General features: G+C 39.8%; 1 protein-coding gene across 1 annotated transcript; it reads right to left on the bottom strand.

The window, feature by feature from the left end:
- Positions 1-4,427: 4,427 nt before the first annotated feature.
- On the bottom strand, positions 4,428-5,981 carry LOC145111139 (CBS domain-containing protein CBSX5-like). The gene is made up of 2 exons (XM_079047435.1): positions 5,535-5,981; positions 4,428-5,426 (listed from the first exon to the last, which is right to left on the bottom strand). Exons 1-2 carry the CDS (start codon positions 5,870-5,872, stop codon positions 4,559-4,561), a joined length of 1,206 nt encoding a protein of 401 aa, XP_078903561.1. The 5' UTR covers positions 5,873-5,981; the 3' UTR covers positions 4,428-4,558.
- Between the last annotated feature and the right edge of the window lie 15,397 nt (positions 5,982-21,378).

Below are 21,378 nucleotides of genomic sequence, written 5' to 3'. Positions count from 1 at the left end.
AAGTCTCACACTTGAGGGAAAGCTCATACTTGTCAAAGCTGATAACTTTATGGACCTAGAGACCAAGAAGAGCTCAGATCTGAGGTTGCAACTTCAGATCTTAGCTCAGACACAAGAAAGGCTTCCAAAGAAAAACACCCAAAAGAGATCTAGGAAGAAATGAGCCAAAATAACAGCTTAATACCTTCAAAAGGGTGCCAACTGAAGTAGATCTCTGATTCCCACAAGTTCCTTGCTTCTAACCACTTGTTTTCCCCAAGCTTTTCTCACCAAAAATCCTTCCTCAAAGCTTAAATACCCCAAAGAAGCATACACACACGAATTAGGGTTTGAAATGTCAAGGGGTTGTGAAGGGGAGGCTGGGGGTGGCCAATGATCCTTTAAATAGGGTGCAAAACCCCGGAAATTAGGGTTTCATCCTCCAACTCCTACTCGTCGAGTCCCTACTTGGACTCGGTGAGTAGGTCACTTAAACACGCGGACCAACCCGCTGCTACTCGACGAGTCGGGCACCCAACTCGTCGAGTAGGCCTTGAAATCAAGAAAACTCTTATATAAACAAAATCAATACCTGAGAATCGGGGCGTTACAATAAAGGGTCACACCAACAGAATTCCTCCTTGCTAAATTTGTAAATTTAGAAATAATAACTCAAGAAATAACAAACTATAAGTATAAATTTACCTCCAACTTCAACCCGTTCAACATATGCCACTTGAATCGACTGATTGATTAACTCAGTGATTGTTGTTATAGGTAACTCATATGTGTAGGTGGATATATTTTTCACAATTGGAGGAATATCAATCGATTTAACGTTGTAACGTACTTTAGGAAAAAATGCTCGTGCCCCTTTTGAAATGACTATATTTTCAAGCCAGACAATTGGATTCCTACATACACTTTGAAAGCTTTCCAAACACAAGTAAAATTCATGCACACTATATGCAATGCATGACTTCCAAAACAACTTTTCAACAATGGTATCATTATGTCCGACAGAATCTCGTATTTTTCGAGCTATATCTTTAGGAAAATACCCATGATACGAATCTGGATAGACTCTCCCAACGGAAAAGTCTATTTTATCACATAGGTGGCTTATGAAACCAACCTTTGTATTGTCACCTAAACATTCTTTTAACTTCCTCATGAACCATGCCCAAGATTCATCACACTCTAAGGTTCCCAAACCAATTGCTAAGAGTAGGGGTTCATGGTTTCCGTCCATAGCCACCGCAAAGTACATTGTTGTCAGATAATTGCCAAGTAAGGGTAATTACCTACAACTATTAATTAAATCAATAAAATAAAACATACTTATATTTGTCACATGAAAAATCTAAACGGGGTACATTACCTACAACTATTAATTAAATGAATAAAATAAAGATGACATACCACACAACCTAAAGCCACGTAACAGAATTGAAAGCGGTCGGTATCTGTTTTCTTGATGGCTGTGAAGGGATTAGGATTTGTTCTTTCAAGATTATGAAAGAATATTGGTAGGTCACAAAAGCTTTTTTGGTTTTAAGAAGTCATTTTCACATGCAATGAAAGTGTATTAGGAAAATCAACCGAATCCGATTGTAAATATATAAAAGTTGGTATTGAAATTCGATTACTTCATAGTCAAACCACATGATTTCATAGTCAAACCGTAAGCAAACTTTACTGATTGACAAGACAAGACATTGTACTTGTATGCACTTCATAGTTCAACTTGAAGGATTCATAGTCAAACCAGATGATTTCATAGTCAAACTTAAGCAAACTTTACTGATTGACAATACAAGGCATTGTACTTGTCTGCACTTCATAGTTCAACTTAAAGGATTCATAGTCAAACCATATGATTTCATAGTCAACCTTAAGCAAACTTTACTGATTAACAAGACAAGGCATTGTACTTGTCTGCACTTCATAGTTCAACTTGAAGGATTCATAGTCAAACCAGATGATTTCATAGTCAACCCTTAAGCAAACTTTACTGATTGAAAAGACAATGCATTATACTTGTCTGCAATAAAATTCCGTATAAATGAGTAATACTCACTCCATGAAATTTATTTGTGAAGTTATTCATATTTGATCAAATAAATCAGGCGAATGGCATACTGCAATTGCGTAGGTGAATGTATCATTAGGATATCGGGTATACCTAAAAACCCAGGAAGATTATTTTACGCTTGCCCAAAAATGGTACCATGATTTTTAGTTCCTTAATATTTGCGCTATCATATTTGAACCGCAACTTATCTTCTTCTCTATCTTTAAATTCACAGGGATCAAAATGTGGGTTTATCTGTTTGGTTGATGAAGAGAAGGATCAATCTTCTATGATAATAGCTAAGGTAGCTAAGTCGAATAAACACTTTCAATCTGAAAATAAAAAGTGGAAGATAGCCTTGGTTTGTAGTTGGGTGTTGTTCATGGCAATTATTGTTTACAAGTTGTAAGGTTTACGTCTTTTGGTTAACTTTGAAGTTCTAACGTCAATAAAGAGGGTGTAATTGTTGTTATGTTTTAACTTTTGGACTTATAATTAAATAATAACCTTCACGATCATTTGCTTCTTTCCCCAAAAACCCTTCACACAAAACGTATATGAGACATGCTCTAACTGCATCATCGTTGGTAGCTGCTAAAAATGGCTGATTTAAAATGAAACTTTTCAAATTAGAGATTTTCATCGAACTATTTGTGTGGTTCAGAAAGAGACGCTCCCGTAATAAACATCTTTTTTTTAATACTAATCTTTTTTTTCTGACACTTTTTTCCAATCATTTTTGGATAATCTCCAAAATTAAATCCAGTTATCAAACAAAACTCTTCGGGCCCATAAACCATTTTAGTATCTCCAACTTTAAAATACAACCGCTTTATGCCATCTGGAGATATTACTGCGTCTGGTCGTAACTGGAAAAGAAACATTTTATGAAATACCAACTTGTCCCCTTGTAATTGAGGGACGTCTAACAAATAACCAAACACAATGCTTCTAAATGTTTCTTGTCGCACACCATACAATACTTCAAATACTTGTCATATGTTACATCCCGATCCTTTTAGATTAACCACAACTTTAACATTTAGATTTCTAGAATCATACTAAAATACTGTCAAAAAAACATATTATTATAACAAAAAAACAACAATCTATATTAGAAACTATTAGATTTACAACAAAAGTTGAATATTTATAACATAAAAATGTTATTAAAATGCATTTTTATAAAATACACTACTTGTACAACCTCACAAATACAAATTTACAACATCATGAAGCAGCAAAAATCATTTTTATATCAAAAAATCATATTATTACAACATATTAACACATTCATATAACATATTAACACAAAAGTACCAAATGTACAACCTGACAATGCACGATTTACGCATTATGCACTTGTACAATCATATATCCAATTATGAAATGCTATCAAAACCTCAAGGCTACTTATCAAATCTTGTAAATATCAAATATAACACATAGATCTAAGAAAATCTAACATATTAGATTTTCGGTTTTTTTTTTCAAACTTTTTCTCAATAAATCGTAAATAAGCAAAGCCTAAAATTGATAAATGATGATTAAAACACAAAATGAGTAAAGATCTTACCATATTGTCGGGATTATTCATGAAATCGTCAATAGTGTCTCTAGAGAGAGAGTTTTCCAACAAAAAGTTTGAAAAATAAAAAAAAAAATTACGATTTTATACCCTGAAAATGGGAAATCACAGATGAAAGGGAAATTGCGATTTTGATGATTATTTTTGTAATTTTGGTTTTTGTTGACTATTTTTTACAAAGGAATTAAGGGATTAGGTTATTTTTGTAATTTTCCTTTTCATAAATTAGGCTAAAATATTAATATTTTTTTAAAGATTTTCCTTACTTTAATTATAAACAAATAATTTAAAAGTTATATAAACCTAACTTGTCTGGTATCATCATTAAAACTTAACACAATAAAGTGCATGGTGTCACTTTCCTAAACAGCATAAGCCACAAAATGGTCATGTCAAGCCTATTTTTGGATTATTAGCTGTAACCTTTTTTCTAAAGTTACATGATATATTTACAATTTGAAGTTTTGGACTTACGCGGTACTGAGAATTCACACTAATAAGTAATGCCGATATATTTTTTTATAGAGAAAACACCATTATAAAACGGTCTTTACATAATACGATATTAATTTACATTTTGATCAAATCTTAGATTATTAAAAGTGAACATAATAATTTTCAACATAATTAACACGTGATATTTTCAACATAATTTTTATTTTCATTTTATCCATTGATTATTTCAAAATTCAAATATTCATAAATACATTCGTATGTTCGCCATACGAATACCTTTTACTTAAGGTTGTCACACAATAAAAACCATTCAGATAAAATTACCTCATAGTACGGACCGATAAAGAATATCCTCTGTTTAATGATATCCAACAAAAAAGCCTCACAAGTCACAACTAACTCATATTTACAAAACTTACCTTCCTCTTTTTATTTCTTCAAAAAGTAGCTCTCTTTCCCATCTAGATCGTCATGCTTTCCAAATGTGACCGGAAAACCTCCAAAATGTCAGAAAACTTCACGACTCCGACGACACTACAGTCTTTTTCAATCACCCATACATAGCTCACGCGGTGTGTGATCGCCTGAATCATCACCGCAACCAACGAGCTCCAAGGATAGCACACGATCGCCTCTGCCCTCCTCGTTATCCTCGCTGAATAGCTGCTTGATCTATTGTACCTCCCGGACTTCATTCTTGTCGGAGATGGTGAGGATTCATCTTCAGATGACGAAGATGAGTTACTGCTAATCAATGGAATCCCCGATGAGTACGCCGTAAATTCCTCCAACATTCCTTTTAAATTCCGCTCTTTTAGCCGCGCTTCCACAACCCTGATTATATCTTCCGGCGGTCCACCACAATCAATGTACGACATCAGATCCCCGGCAGATAGTGTTGCGATAGCAGCTGCTGCAGTTTCGTCGCAGTACGCGAGTGTGAAAGGGGAAATCTCACCGATTAAGATTCCGTCATCGTCGACTACTGCGACGGAAGTTTGGTCGGCGAGAGAAGTCAAAATTGCTCCCAATGCAGTCGACGCCGGAGAGTGGTAATTGACGGTGAGGATATCGGGGCTGATGACTCCCAGAGACTCTACGGAGTAGGCGCCGGTAGGGGAGAAAAGTCCAATTGAACTCAGTAAGAATCTGATCACATCCTCTTGTGTCAGCCAGCAGAATTCACCGCCGCCGGCGTGTGTCGTCGGGGCAAATGATAACTCTTGTTTCAAAATTTGCTTCCTTTTTGAATTAATTTTGGTTCTTCTGTTTATCGGCACTATAAGATTCTGAGCTCCCCCGATAATTAAATCAATTGCTTCCACCAAACTGGAAAATTTATAAATACATAAATAAAAGAAGATGGGAATTGAAAAAGATGAAAAAATCATACAGATTTCTTGATGAATGATGATCTCGGTGAACCGATAAACATACCTTGCGGAGGGGTTCACGTGCCTAACAGTGGCAGGATCACGTGACAGCAAAACAGTGACCGGAGAATCAAGTGCAGATGAAGGCGACTTGAGGTTATCTTCTTTACAGAGGTAGCAGATGATGTCCACCATGCAGATTTTTCCGACGCAGCAGCAGTTATCGATGAGTGATTGGGCGGTTTGGTGGTGGTCGCAGGTCCAAATGCTGATGTAGGTATCGTCGGAGGACTTGAGTGCGGCGAGGGCGTGGCCGACGGTGGCGGAGATAGAGAGTGATTTCAACGGCGGCTTGCCGAGACAGAGGTCAGCTACCTCATGCGCCAATAAACGAGCTGCCATACACAGAATTCAAAGGTTTTTTGCAGCGGCGAAATGACCGGAGTTTGAACTTTGAAAACTGTAAGCCGAAGATGGAGAGATGATTGTAGAAAGTAACGTACGGGATTGATATATTTATATAAGCATGGTTGGTTATGGGGTGGCACAACTTAGATTTGTACGGTTTCAACTTTGAAGTCCTAGTAAAAAAATATTAATTACTGCAAAAAAATGATTTATGAGATTGATATTAGTTATGTTGGCTGTAAATTAATAGTCATCTTGTTTTGCTTATAGTTTTTTATTATAAAATGAAGATTTGCATCCAGACGAAACAACCTCTTCGAAATGCACTCTATATACACCACAAAAATAAAATGGCATGGGAATTTTAGTTGAAAAAAGTTTAAATTAAAGTTGGATGAATAATAATGTTGTGAGGTTGCACTTTTATCCTAGAAACACCTTTTAATATTTGATATTATTCAAAAGGTTTGTTTTAAAGCCAACTAATTACGATAGGTCCCATTAAAATTAATAATATTATCGTTTTATATTATTTGTTTATTAATTAACTTATTTAACTACCTCATAAAAAGATTTGTGTATTAAAAAATCTTTAATTATGGTTAAGTATTTGAATTATATATAATACATTATTACCAACCACGTTTTGATTATTAACTAGTTGTCAGACCTGTGTATTATAACGGTTTATTAAAAAATTTATGAAGATCTACAAACTTAGGAAATTTGAATTTATAAATAAATAAAGAAAAATATTGAATTATTAAAATGTAAAATTTAATTTGTTGTTTTGAACTTTTTTATTTCTTTTTTAAATTTAAACAAATAGTTTAAATAAATGGATTAAATTTAGAAACTTAGAAATTAAAAAGAAAGTTCATTAATTAAATTGATATGTATTTATTATTACATTTATTATAATTTTTATATTTTTAAATATTAAATGGAATTTAATAAAATTGAAAAAAACCTTAAAATGACAAATGAAAAAACAATAAATAAAACAATATTAGAAAATCACATATGTCAAATGAAATAAGGATATGAAATTTAGAAAAATAATTTTATTTATTAGGATAGATGGTTTGAATTGTTATATCAAAATTGAATATATATTTAACAACTATTTGAGAAAATTATAGAAATACCTATGATTTATTTAAAAAAATGTTTCGGTCCAATGTAATTTTTTTAATAATTTCGTGGGTGGAATGAACTCATCTTCCTAACTCTCTCAACCCTAATGACATACATGCATCACATCGGTTTTTTTATTTTTCTTATCACTTTCATATTTCTTAATCCAAAACACAAATAATTTATCTTTCTAAACAATCTAAACCCATTTTTAAAATATACAATATCAAAGCATCTAAGTACAAGTTCTGAAACATACATAGAAAGAAAAAAAGAGGGGTTCAAAACTTCGGTGAGCCCTCCCTTCCCTCACCATTCTAAACCCTCTATCCACAAAACCATGGCATGAAGGTACTTGGGGTACCTTTGTTACCACTCTCATTTTTCTATCCATCTTAATTTCTTTAATCCTTTTTATCCTTTTCACCTTTATAATAAATTCAAACAATTTAGTCTAATTTTATAACAAAATATTTTAGGGAAATTGAGTATATAACCAGTTTTTGGGTGTTTTTTAAATGTAACTCCTTTTTTAAATGATAATTTATTCCAGAATGGGGCATTCGAAACACATTTCGGAAAAAATTTCTGGTGGGTCCGGAATTGCCATTCCGGACTATCCGTCCGTGTTCCGAATCGGGAATTTGAATTTGAAATTCTGGAATATAATTTGAAAAAATTCAGACCATTGCCTTTATTCTGGATATTGCTCCGACTTTCGATTCCGATTCCGACACGCAATTCCGGATCTTTTGACTTTCAATTCCGATCGTCATTCCGATCTCCGACACGCAACTCCGACATGAAAGAATAGCACTACGACCCCGTTATTGTATAGGTATGTTCTTTGCTTTCTCTTTACTTAGTTTGCTTGTTTGTATAAGGTGCTTATTCATCTACAATTAGTGTTTAGGAATGCGTAGAACACCTCCGGAATGAACTGAAAATGTGTCGGAGTTTAAATTAAAGATTTCATTGTTGTAGGAACAACTGAATAGTAGTTTGGGTGTTTGGGTTTTGTTAATTTACATCGAAATGCAGTGTTTCAGATCTTAAAAATTCATTCTGGAAGCCTCCAGAATGCGAGGAGCTGTTCTGGAACACGAGGAACTCGTCCAGAACATGAGGAACTAGTCCGGAATATTGGTCATTTTCGTTTCGGAATGAAGTGATAACACGTTTTTTATTTGTGCAGCACGACAAGGTTTTTGATGTATCCATTACACTCTCTTGTAAACCCAAAATCGGCGGGAAAATTCTTGAGGTACTCTAAGACATACCGAATGTGAGACTATGTTCCAGAATACATGTTTTGGGAGGTGGTTAGACATTCCTAATGTAGATGGGGATCCTTTGCTTCTACATTACGTCTTTTGCCATGAAGTTGTCGCCAACCCCTAAAGCCAAAATGGTTTTTGAGATTGGGGGTTACGAGCTGTCTTTCGGGAAGAATGAATTTTGTCTCATCACCGACGTTCAGTTTTGTGACTATTTTTTCTGCTTCAGCATCTGGCACCGCCTTCCGTTCTCGTGCCTTTCCTATGGTCTCGGGGAATGTCTAGGTCAAATTAGAGATTGTTATTACAGTGTTTAAACATTCACTTAATGAATTATCGGACGAGGATGTAGTCCGTGTATGTCTTCTATACTTGTTAGAGAAAGGTTTCAATGGGCGGTTGCCTAAACAGCCTGTTACAAAAGAGTATTACTTATCATTACTAATATTTTTTAGAAATTTAATTGTTAATTAATTATTTTGTGGCAAATATCCAAAGGGGGAGAATAGTTTGGGATCAATTGTACTCACAACTAGTGGTTGTATTCAATAAGGTTGACAAACATATACATCCAATCGAACCGAAAGAGAAACAACCTCAAAAAATGACCTACACCCTAAACGGGTTTTTATATGCTTTCAAGGTAAGTATATGATGAAAATTTTATTATTTATTTTTGTTTGCAAACATTGTAACAATTTTTTATTTATTTGTTTGCTAACATTCAGATATGGATTCTTGAGACTTTTCCGGTGAGCAATTTGTTTAGTACCCGAAAACAGATCCCTCGGGCTATTGCATGGTCAAAACTAAGGCCTTTAAAAAAGCCTAAATGCAACCAATTTTTTCAAATCGAAGACGTATGGTTAATTAATTATTTAAATATTATTTATGTAACACCGTAAATTTTCAAACAAAAATTTTCATTTAAAAACCAAAATATCTCAATTCAAAATCACAATTTCCACAACATCAAGTTATCAAACACATGTCTCAAAAACTGTTTATGACACAAATCCAGGATCCTCAGAAACATATCTCCGACGCAGGTGAGTGTACAATCAAGCCGACGCCTTCCCGTGATCCTGAGAAGTACCTGAAACACATAACACATAACACGGTAAGCACGAAGCTTAGTGAGTTCCCCAAAATACCACACACAGCTCATTAGCCACTCTAGGCTATAACTCAATAAGACCCTTTCGGTCAATGTGTCTTAGTGGGACCCTCTGGTCCCAACTCAATAAGCTCATAATAACAATACTCATCATAAATCACAAGACATGATGCAAAAATATTAAAATACACAGTTAATCACAATAAACATCTCAGTCACACGAAGGTACCACTCATGGTAAGTATAGTGAGAAGACTCACCTCGTAAGCTAGCAAGTAAAAGTCTCGTATTCGGGAATCTCGAACTAGCCTCCGCCTAACTCATTAGATATGTATCTCTAATCAATACCCCATGCATACTCAATTACACCAAGGTTGTTCTCTCATTCTCTCTAACTCTTGGAATGGGTAAAAGACCATTTACCCCTCCATGGTCTTCATTACTTACGTTTACCAAACCCTAAAGTCAACAGAAGTCAAACTCGAGTCAACAGTCCGAGTTTGACCTGACTCGCCGAGTGCACTCATGTGACTCGTCGAGTCCAGTCGTTCCTCAGAAGTCTTTGTGAAGGTCCAGCTCGTCGAGTTAACCCCTAACCCGCCGAGTAACAACATATCCAGCTCATCGGGACAAACCCTAACCGACTCGTCGAGTCGGTTCCTCGACTCGGCGAGTCCATTCAGACTCTTTTCTCATTCAGACGATTTCAAGGCAGAAAACCTTCTCAAACTATAGATCTACACTCTCAAGGCTCATTTATCACATAAAGTCACAGACTTTACGTCCATGCATGGCACTTAGGGCTTGAAATGCCAAAATACACTTTAAAAAGGGTTTTTCACTCAATAGCATTGTTATGGCTGAATAAAGCAGGGACTTTTGGACTCTAGGGACCTCACATGGTCCAGATCTGAAGTTCAAACCTCAACATGAACTCAAAACACTCTAGGTCCTCATATTAGATAGAAAAAGCCCTAAACTCCCAAAATCATGAGATCTACTCAACAAAATGAGAAAGGTGAAAGCTTTATACCTTTCCCAGAAGCTATAAGGTGAAATAGCCACAGATCTAGCAACTCCTTCTCGTCTCTTGGCTTAGAACCCTTCTCTTCTCTTCAAAAGATGCACCAAACACTCAAGGTTAGCTCAAAACTCTCTCTCTAAGCTCACAGGCCAATTAGAGTTTACTCTCAGGGAGGTATAGCCGCAAATGTGGCTATAAGTGCCCTTAAATAGGCCCCAAACCCGGGGATTTAGGGTTTCTCATCACAGCGTCTACTCGGCGATTCGGCTCTCGGACTCGTCGATTAGGTCATTAATCCCACGTGGCAAATCGCGGCTCTACTCGACGAGTTGTAGCACCGACTCGTCGAGTAGCTCAATGGTCCATAAAAATAAATAAACAATATACCTGGAAGTCCGGATGTTACAATTCTCACCCACTAATAACTCTAGATACTGCTCTCGCATCTCGGACTCCACTCCCAAGTCAACTCGGAGCCTCTCCGATGTTGCCACTGGACCTTAACCAAGAGTACCTCTTTGTTCCTCAGAACCTTCACTGTAGCACCTGGTTCTTGGTACATATTCTTTAATTAATTCTTTAAAGGTTTTGCAATTTTGGCCTTGGACTCGGCGAGTCTAAGGACTGACTCGCCGAGTAGAAGCGGGATGGGACACGGAGCTTAAGTCATGGACTCGCCGAGTCGGGTCCCGGACTCGCCGAGTCGGGTCCCGGACTCGCCGAGTCGGGTCCCGGACTCGGCGAGTAGCCGTTGTCTGGACAAAAACCCTAAACCGGGTGTTTGCACCCTATTTAAACACTCTAACTCGGCCTCCCTTGTCCCTAACACTTCCAGAGAGCTGTAGAGCGAAGCCCTAGCCCCCATATTGTTCTTGTGAGTGATTTTTGGCTTGTGAAGGAAGTTTGGAGCTAAGAAGAAGAAGGAGGAGGTTGAAGAGTGCAAGGAGGGGAAGTAGATCCGAAATCTACACTGTGAGAAGCTTCCATTCAGGTAGAAAAGTTCCTACCTTGATCACTAGTTCATTAGATCCCCTTTTGTCCCTAATTTGTGGTTTTCAAGCCCTAAAACCTCAAACTTCATGTGTTTATGCTCTATGTTCTGAAAGGACTTCAGATCTGGACCTTATGGACATCTTAGAAGTGTAAAGTCTCTGTGGTTGAAGTGATTGAGGTCCCTAATGAATGTTTGACCACATAAAGAGCTTGGAATTGCCTTTTTGAGCTCATAGGGCCATGCATACACGTAAAGTTTGCAACTTTACGTGATAAGCATGCCCTAGGAGCTTAGATCTATGGTTTTGAACCGTTGCATGTTGCAGATTTGGCCTGTATGGGAGGAGGGTTGAAGGGACTCGGCGAGTTCCAAAGTGCACTCGGCGAGTTCTATGAAGATGGTCTTAGACTCGACGAGTTGGATGAACAACTCGGCGAGTCCTATGAAGATTGCCTGGAACTCGACGAGTTGTTCTTCAAACTCGGCGAGTCATATGAACTGTTACCGAGTTAAGAGGGGTTTAAGTGAAGAAGGTCCAACCCTTCGTAGCTGCACGCGGAATTAGCAATTTAACGTGTAGCAATAGTCCCAGAAACCCAAATCCTCAAGATGGATGCTCTGGTGAGGATTTGGAAGCGAGTAGGAGATCTTCTCGTGGGACTCGGCGAGTTGTTCTCGGACTCGGCGAGTCGGATCGCGAGTCGGTGTAATCATTCCAAGTAGTGAGTTAAAGGGTGACTCAGTGAGTGGGAAGAGGGACTTGATGAGTTAGTACTGGGATAGTAGGAGAGGGACTCAGCGAGTCTATTCCAGGACTCGGCGAGTCCAGTCAACTGGAAGTTGACTTTGACCAAGGAGTTGACCTTGGACCAGGGGTAGGTCAGTCATTTGACCTAAGGGTATTTATGAGTGACTAATCTATGTTTATGGATTTATAGCCGGAGGATTACCGGTGCAGCAGTCAGACGTCTAGCGAGCATACTTTCAGCAGCTACTTTTCGAGGTGAGTTACCTTCCAGTAGGGGTGGGTCTAAGGCCACAATGCCGGCCCACCAATGAAGAGTATTTAGTAGATGATTGTCTTTGTGACAATTATCTTGGTCTGGTATGTGTTTGGTTATGAGTTATATCTGTATGATATGTTACATGATAGGGATAGTTTCTCTGATAGTGGTCCTTAGGACCAAGGGGTAGGTCAGTACCCGGATATGCCTGACTGTATGCTTATATCTTGTTATTGTATGCTAGTGGTAGGGGGTGGAATAGTCCCCAGTTACCGGTTGAAAGATACCGATGACGATTACCGGTTGAAAGATACCGATGATGATTATCGGTTGAAAGATACCGATGACGATTACCGGTTGAAAGATACCGATGGTATTGTATGGTATGTGGTATGATGGGGGAACTCACTAAGCTTTGTGCTTACGGTTTCAGTTTTTGGTTTCAGGTACCTCTTCGGTTGAAAGATACCGATGGTATTGTATGGTATGTGGTATGATGGGGGAACTCACTAAGCTTTGTGCTTACGGTTTCAGTTTTTGGTTTCAGGTACCTCTTCGTCTAAGGGGAAGGAGCCGACGGCGTAGCATGGCATCACACACACATATGATTTTCCGCATGGTGTTTTCTGGGATTGTACTCTGATATGATATTGGTTTATGTTGTGGGTTTTCAAACATGATACTTGATTTTATGAGATGACGTGTTTTTACAATGTTTACTAGTGAATGTTTTACGAGTTAATTAATTAAAAATGAAATTTTTGGACTTGAATTTTGGGATGTTACATTCACCTTTCGATCCATGATCGCAATCGGTCTCTCAATGTAATTCAGGCTCGCATCCACCTGAATGTCCTCTAATGGCACCACTGCCATCTCATCTGCTACACACTTCCTCAGCTGAGACACGTGGAAGGTGTTATGAATCTGGCTCAACTCCGTTGGCAGCTCCAAACGGTACGCTACCTTACCTACTCTGGCGGTCACTCTGAAAGGACCAATGTATTGGGGCCCCAGCTTGCCCCTCTTCCTGAATCGAATCACCCCTTTCGACGGGGATACCCTCAGGAGGACAAAATCTCCAACCTGAAACACAAGCTCGGACCGTCGCCTGTCTGCGTAACTCTTCTGGCGACTTTGGGCCGTCAGTAACCTCTGTCTGACCTACTGAATCTGCTCAGTCGTCTTAAGCACTATCTCAGTGCTACCCATCACTCACTACCCCACCTCTCCCCAACAGATAGGAGTCCGACACCTCCTCCCATAAAAAAGCTCAAAAGGAGGCATACCAATACTGGAATGGTGGTTGTTGTTGTAAGAAAACTCAGCCAAGGGTAGATATGTGTCCCAACTTCCACCGAAGTCCAATACACATGCTCGAAGCATGTCCTCGAGCGTCTGAATCATCCGCTCACTTTGCCCGTCTGTATGCAGGTGGTAGGCTGTACTGAAGTGCAATTGCATACCCAATTCCTCATGAAACTTCTTCCAGAACCTGGAAGTAAAATGCACATCCCGGTCTGACACTATCGATGTCGGCACTCCATGCCGAGCTACCACCTCTCTTACATATATCTCGACCAGTCTCTCTGCAGAAGAACTCTCACTAATAGCAAGGAAGTGAGCGCTCTTCGTCAACCGGTCCATAATCACCCAAATCGTGTCGACACCTCACGCGCTCCTTGGCAATTTGGTGATAAACTCATGGGTTTACGACCGTAAACTCAAGGGTTTACAGCCGTAAACTCCCCAAAGGTGGTCCAAGGACCGTAAACACCAAAGAAGGTCCATTTTGAGCCCTAGTCACTTCCTAAGCCTTTGATTCAAACCTAGAACACTTCCTTGTGAGGTATAAGACCTTAAAGCACACAAATGCACCAATTACCATGAGTTTACGGCCGTAAACTCATGGGGGAAATGGTTTAGAAACCGTAAACACATATAGGATTACCAAATGAGGAGTAAACTCCAATGTGAGGCCATACTCTCCTTAGATACAACCCTTTAGCACTCCTAGCACTTGAAACTAAGTGTTTCCATGCATTAGAGTGTCTTTACTTGATTAATTGGTTATTAAATGACTAATTAGATGAATTTATGTATCACTACGTGTTACATAGGATCCGTATGTGTGTTCAAGTCCTCATTTGACACCTAGCATCCTACCCAGCACTACCATCCAAACCACTCACTACAGGTGAGTTCATACCCCTTAATTAACCTTTTAAATGATTTTAAATGCTTTTATGGGGGGGGGGAATACAAGATGAACATTTCTAGTTATTGTTTTAATCACATGTGATTAATAACTAGAATAAACAGAAAGATTTGCTACAACTTTCAAATTGCTATCAAACTTATGGATTTTCAAGCTTTCAAACCTTTTTATTAAACTATTTAGATACTATAACTGTTTTCAAACTCTTTTATACTTACAATATTTTCAAACCCATATCTACACCAGTATATTTATATAAGTAAGACTTGAAGGACGTAGGACTGATAACTCACCTTACTTCCTGTTCCTTGTTTGGTTGTGGACTTAGGGTATACTGTTATTTGTCCGAATGTCGTTGAATTCTTAGTTATATATCACATATATATGTGTTGGATATAAAATCTTTTACTTCAGTACAGTACCTTTGTGTAACAAAGGCATCCAAACAACCTTACTATTTAACTATTATAGGTATAGTTAAGGGATTACTACTCACTACTACTATTACAACGACCCATACAAGAGTCAATACATTTATGAGCCACTACAAAAGTACTACATTGAGTAACAGAACATACTATACACTATACAAGAGAACATACTATACACTATACAAGAGAACATACTATACACTATACAGACATTAAATACTAAAACAGAATGTGACATACTACTTCTCGATACGACACTTCATTGTGCTATCACCATGTAACCAGAGTCTCCTGGAGGGAGAGCGGGCATTATGTGTATAGATCTATACGGGACAGACACTCCCACATCCCGACTGCTAGCTACAGTCCGAGCCGACTAGGCCCAAGGGTGACAAAATGTCACCATACTACGTGTGACCTGGAGGGTCATCAGTTATTCAGCCGTCGATCAGCATGGTTACATACGAGTTCACATTCAAACCTTAAATTAACTAAATAAAGATTTAAGGCAAAAATGGACTTTTCGAGGCATATCGCCTGGAGTCTACATATTTCTACTTGGACTTTTCGAGGCGTATCGCCTGGAGTCTACATATTTCTACTTGGACTTTTCGAGGCGTATCGCCTGGAGTCTACATATTTCTACACATTCTCGTTTCAGCAAACTATATTTTCATATAAATAGTTTTTACTAGGGAAAAACCCTTACATTTACAAAAGAACAATTATACAAACAATCGGGTCTTGGTAGAAGACTACCTTTTTACTGGAAAACATAGGGTTTGCTAGGGAGTATACTATTTACAAAACATTTGAAATCAATTACTACACTACATTGTTACTAACATTTTTATACAAGCAATGACACTAAATACTTATGAACTCACCAGCTTTATGCTGATACTCGCTTTCAAAATAACTTGTATTCTCAGGTCATCAGTAGACAGGTACAGATGGAGCTTTTGAGAAGATGGAGCACATACAAGACTCATATTTTATTTTGATTATACTTTTGGTGTCGTACAAACTATACCGAACACGCTTGTATTATAATTATTATATTAATGCAATGGATGTTGTTGCTTGTCTTTACTATTATGCATTGTTGTGATACTGTACATGACGTCTTCCACCCCAGAACGTTTCCGCCCTTCTCGGTTTTGGGGTGTGACAGATTGGTATTAGAGCACTGTTTATAGTAAATCAAGTATATCAACCCATAAAAGATATACGAACTATAAACACATCGGGATTAAAACATTCTGACCAAGAATATATACTTTTAAATAATAAAATATTAAACTAAGTATATATATACATTTATCCATACCAGGGTCAGTATCATACTAGAACAGAACAAAAGTATTATGATTGTTGGACATCACAATTAGGTTTAGAGACATATAGTCAAACCTAAGGGGATATAGCCTGATCAACTTTATTTTCTGAGGAGTGACTAGCATGTGCCTAAAAATGATTGTCATGTTGCAACAAGTCTAAAAACTTACCAGCACTACCACAACGAGAACATTAGAACAGAATACCATAGGGGTATTCTGCATTACTATAGATTACATATGTGAGAACTAAAAAGGTCGTTACTAGTAGGGCAATAGTTGCTAAGTGGATACTCTAACGTTACATGCGACTAAGGCGTTATAGACTCAGAATCCGTGATCTTTGCTTTATTTCCTGTTCCTTATTTGGTTGTGGATTTAGAGTTAGGGTCACCTATTCGAAGGTCTATCCTGATTTGGGTGCATGTAATTGGTATGCACTATGCAAGTATTGAGTCAACTAATAACGATCATCTTATAAGTATCTTAGGTTAGTACGCCTACTAACTATTCTTTCTCCATTCTCGCATAAATACTAAGGCTGACTTAAGGGTTAGCCCGAAGGGTACCCGTTGCCAGAAGAAGATTATCTGCTCATCCTCTTTCTCTTCTCAAAAGAATAGCCTTCCTCTTCAGTATCTCTATTTCACTTATCTGTAAACGTTCCTAACCCTGAAAGTACTCTAACTAGACCTCTAAGCTGCCAACATTTTCCCTTATGGTTTGATGTGAGACCTACTGTTAGGTCATTCTTCCTTAACTCATTGTACATCATTAATACCAGTAATATTGGCAGTTGTCTAATCTATGGGAAAGGCTGTGCTTTTGCATTTCCCTACTCTATTATTATGACTCTATCTGATATTTGGACTGTGGCAATTTAGTCCATGGAACACACTCATCATACTCACAATCGATTCTTACTATTATCATTATCTCTATCCATTTTCAGTAAAAGATGCCGCCTCGTCCTCGTCCGACCAGGGGCAGACCTGCAACTCAAACTCCACCACCACCACCTCCTCCGCAACAGTTTGATGCGGTGATGTTCCAGGCAGCTGTGACCGCCGCTATGGCCCAAGTAAACTCTGGTGGCGTTAGTGGAACGGGGACTGGTACCAACTCTAGCCATGTGCACGGGAATGTACTTATAAAGATTTCATCAGCTGCAAACCTACATACTTCAACGGAACCGGAGGGATCCTTGCATTGTCCCAATGGATCGAAAGAACATAAGCAATCTTCGAAATGTGCTCGTGCCCTGAAGGAAGCAAGATAAAGTTTGCTGCGTGCACCTTCACCCAAAGGGCCCTGACGTGGTGGAATGGCCATGTCAAATCCCTCTCACTGGTAACAGCCAATGTCATGGGTTGGGACATACTGAAGGACCTCCTGACGAGGGAGTACTGCCCGAGGGGCGAAATTCAGAAACTCGAGGAGGAACTCTGGAACCTCAAAATGCAGGGTTCCGACATAGTGGCTTATACAGCCAGGTTCTGCGACCTGGTGGCTCTATGTCCTAACATGGTGCCCACCGAAAGCAAGAAAATTGAACGATACATCTGGGGTCTGGTACCCCCGTATCGAGGGAACGTTCTAGCCTCACACCCTGCGACCTTTGATAGTGCCAAGGAATTGGCCCAAAGGCTGATTGATCATGAAGTTCCCTCTACTCCATCAACAACCACAACCACTACCACAACACCAACCCACGCAACCGACAACAAAAGGAAGCGTGGAGATCGAAGGAAGGGCAAATCACATCAATCCTCTTCCAAGAACCAACAGATGGTGGTTGTCCATGCTGCCACTACTCCTGCTGCCCCTGTACCCGCCAAAACATATGCAGGGAGCCTACCCAAGTGCACTAAGTGCTCTTTCCATCATAACGGCCCCTGCCGTGAGATGCACTGCACTAACTGCGACCGGAAGGGCCATACCGCCTGGTTTTGCAGAACTCAACCCAAACCCATCACCCAAGTTCCCAGTACTGGAGTGAGTCAAGCCTGCTACGGTTGCGACGAGACAAGACACTTCAAAAGAAACTGCCCGAAAGCTGGGAATATGGGAGGAGCTGGAAGACTACTTGCTATGGGCCACAATGAAGCCGTAGCAGACCCCACGGTAGTCACGGGTACGTTCCTTCTCGATAACTCTTATGCTTGTATCCTATTCGATAGTGGGGCAGAAAGGAGCTTCGTAAACCAAAAATTCAAACACTTACTTAAACACTCACCGCAAACACTAAAAGAAACCTTCGTCGTAGAAATGGCTAACGTCAAGACAGAGAGTTCTAACGAGATTTACATAGGTTGTTCCCTCACGCTAGATAATCATTCGTTCCCAATCGACCTCATACCAGTAGCTATCCAGAGTTTCGACGTCATCATAGGCATGGACTAGCTGAGTCTTTATCGTGCTGACATCCTGTGTTTCGAAAAAGCAGTCCGCCTGAATCTATCAAATAACGAAACCTTGGTGATCTACAGAGACAAACCCAGTACGAGTCTTCGTATCATCTCGAGTATTCAAGCCCAGAAGTACTTGCGTAAGGAATATCGTGCATTCCTGGCGCATGTTGTAGATACGAGCCAGAAAACAAAAGATCTAAAAGATCTCCCCGTAGTACGCGACTTCCCCGACGTATTCCCTGAAGAACTACCGGGTTTACCTCCGAAACGTCAAGTCGATTTCCGAATCGACTTAATTCCAGGAGCTACCCCCGTAGCCAAATCGCCCTATCGTCTAGCACCTGCTGAGATGCAAGAGCTATCCGGTCAACTTAACAAACTACTCAGCAAGGGCTTTATAAGACCAAGCTTCTCACCCTGGGGAGCACCAGTCTTGTTCGTAAAGAAGAAAGACGGATCGTTCTGTATGTGCATCGATTACAGGGAACTCAACAAGCTTACAATCAATAATCGTTACCCTCTTCCTCGCATAGACGATTTATTTGACCAACTGCAAGGGGCGAGCTACTTTTCCAAGATTGATCTAAGATCCGGGTATCACCGGTTACGAGTGCTTGAGGAGGATGTCCCGAAGACAGCCTTCCGAACTCGTTACGGACATTACGAGTTCGTAGTGATGCCATTCGGATTGACCAATGCGCCCGCAGTATTCATGGACTTAATGAATAGAGTATGTCGTCCTTACTTGGATCAGTTCGTCATCGTCTTCATTGATGATATACTTATCTACTCTCGAAGTAAGGAGGAGCATAGCGATCATTTACGACAAGTCCTAGAAACCCTACGATCAGAGAGACTTTATGCGAAGTTCTCTAAATGCGAATTTTGGATCCGAAGAGTCGAATTCTTAGGACACGTGGTTAGCGAAGAGGGAATCCACGTGGACCCTTCCAAAATTAAAGCCATTGAGAACTGGTCAGCACCAAAAACGCCTACAGAAATTCGTCAATTTCTAGGCCTCGCTGGCTACTACCGCAGGTTCATTCAAAACTTCTCTCGAATTGCAAAACCTCTTACGACATTGACCCAGAAGGGCGTGGCCTTTGACTGGGAAGAGAAGCAAGAGAAGGCATTCCAAACCCTGAAGCGAGCCTTGTGCACCGCACCGATACTGTCCCTCCCCAAAGGAACAGAAGACTTTGTGGTCTATTGCGATGCGTCAAACCAAGGGCTCGGCTGTGTTCTGATGCAACGAGGTAAGGTAATCGCCTACGCCTCAAGACAGCTGAAGACACACAAGGTCAACTACACCACTCATGATCTCGAATTAGGGGCAGTTGTGTTTGCCCTAAAGATCTGGAGACACTACCTGTATGGTACAAAGAGCACCATCTTCATAGACCACAAAAGCCTGCAGCACATATTCAACCAGAAGGAGCTCAATATGAGACAACGACAGTGGGTCGAGCTACTCAATGACTACGAATGCGAAATTCGTTATCATCCGGGTAAAGCCAACGTAGTAGCAGACGCCCTAAGTTGGAAAGAATATTCTGGTCGAAGAGCCAAGTCATTAACAATGACTATCCATTCGCATCTACCCGCACAAATTAAGGAGGCTCAGCTCGAAGCCTTGAAACCTGAAAATGTAGCGGGAGAATCCCTGCGAGGTATGGATAAGAACTTGGAAGCCAAGGGTGACGGAGCCTTATATCTCATGGACCAGATCTGGACCCCGAAACACGGTGGCTTCAGAGACTTAGTCATGAAGGAAGCGCACAACACTCGATACTCCGTCCACCCGGGTTCAGATAAGATGTACCTGGACCTCAAAAAGTCATACTGGTGGCCTAACATGAAAGATGAGATTGCTACCTTCGTAAGTAAATGCCTTACTTGCGCTAAGGTCAAGGTCGAATACCAGAAACCGTCAGGTCTACTCCAGCAACCGGAGATACCTGAATGGAAGTGGGAGCGGATCACTATAGACTTCATAACCAAGTTACCCAAGACAACGGGTGGACTTGATACCATATGGGTCATCGTCGACAGATTGACCAAGTCCGCACACTTCCTACCCATCAAAGAAACCGACAAGATGGAGAAGCTCACAAGAACATACATTAGGGAGATCGTACGACTGCATGGTGTCTGTATATCTATTATCTCCGATAGAGATAGCAGATTCACTTCGAGGTTCTGGCAGTCATTACAAAGCTCCCTAGGAACGAGGCTGGACATGAGTACAACCTACCATCCTCAAACCGACGGACAAAGTGAGAGAACTATCCAAACCTTGGAAGATATGCTGCGAGCCTATGTGATCGACTTTGGTAAGGCATGGGACATCCACTTACCCCTTGTCGAATTTTCCTACAACAACAGTTATCATACGAGCATCAAAGCTGCTCTATTCAAAGCCCTCTACGGCCGGAAGTGCAGATTCCCTCTGTGCTGGGCTGAGGTGGATGACACTCAGTTAGCTAAAGGACGAGTTCCTGACAGCACTCTCACGGGTCCGGAAATCATTCGGGAAACGACAGAGAAGAT

Source organism: Lactuca virosa, chromosome 5, assembly GCF_052849685.1.
Source record: "Lactuca virosa cultivar CGN04683 chromosome 5, Lactuca_virosa_CGN04683_v6, whole genome shotgun sequence".
NCBI classification, from domain to species: Eukaryota; Viridiplantae; Streptophyta; class Magnoliopsida; order Asterales; family Asteraceae; genus Lactuca; species Lactuca virosa.
This window is presented reverse-complemented; position numbering and strand designations above follow the sequence as displayed.

Excerpts from the sequence above, each read along its gene's own strand:
- LOC145111139 (XM_079047435.1), bottom strand. The coding sequence starts at position 5,872 with ATGGCAGCTCGTTTATTGGCGCATGAGGTAGCTGACCTCTGTCTCGGC. Across the intron at positions 5,427-5,534 it reads CACGTGAACCCCTCCGCAAG|TTTGGTGGAAGCAATTGATT; the intron begins GTATGTTTATCG and ends TAAATTTTCCAG.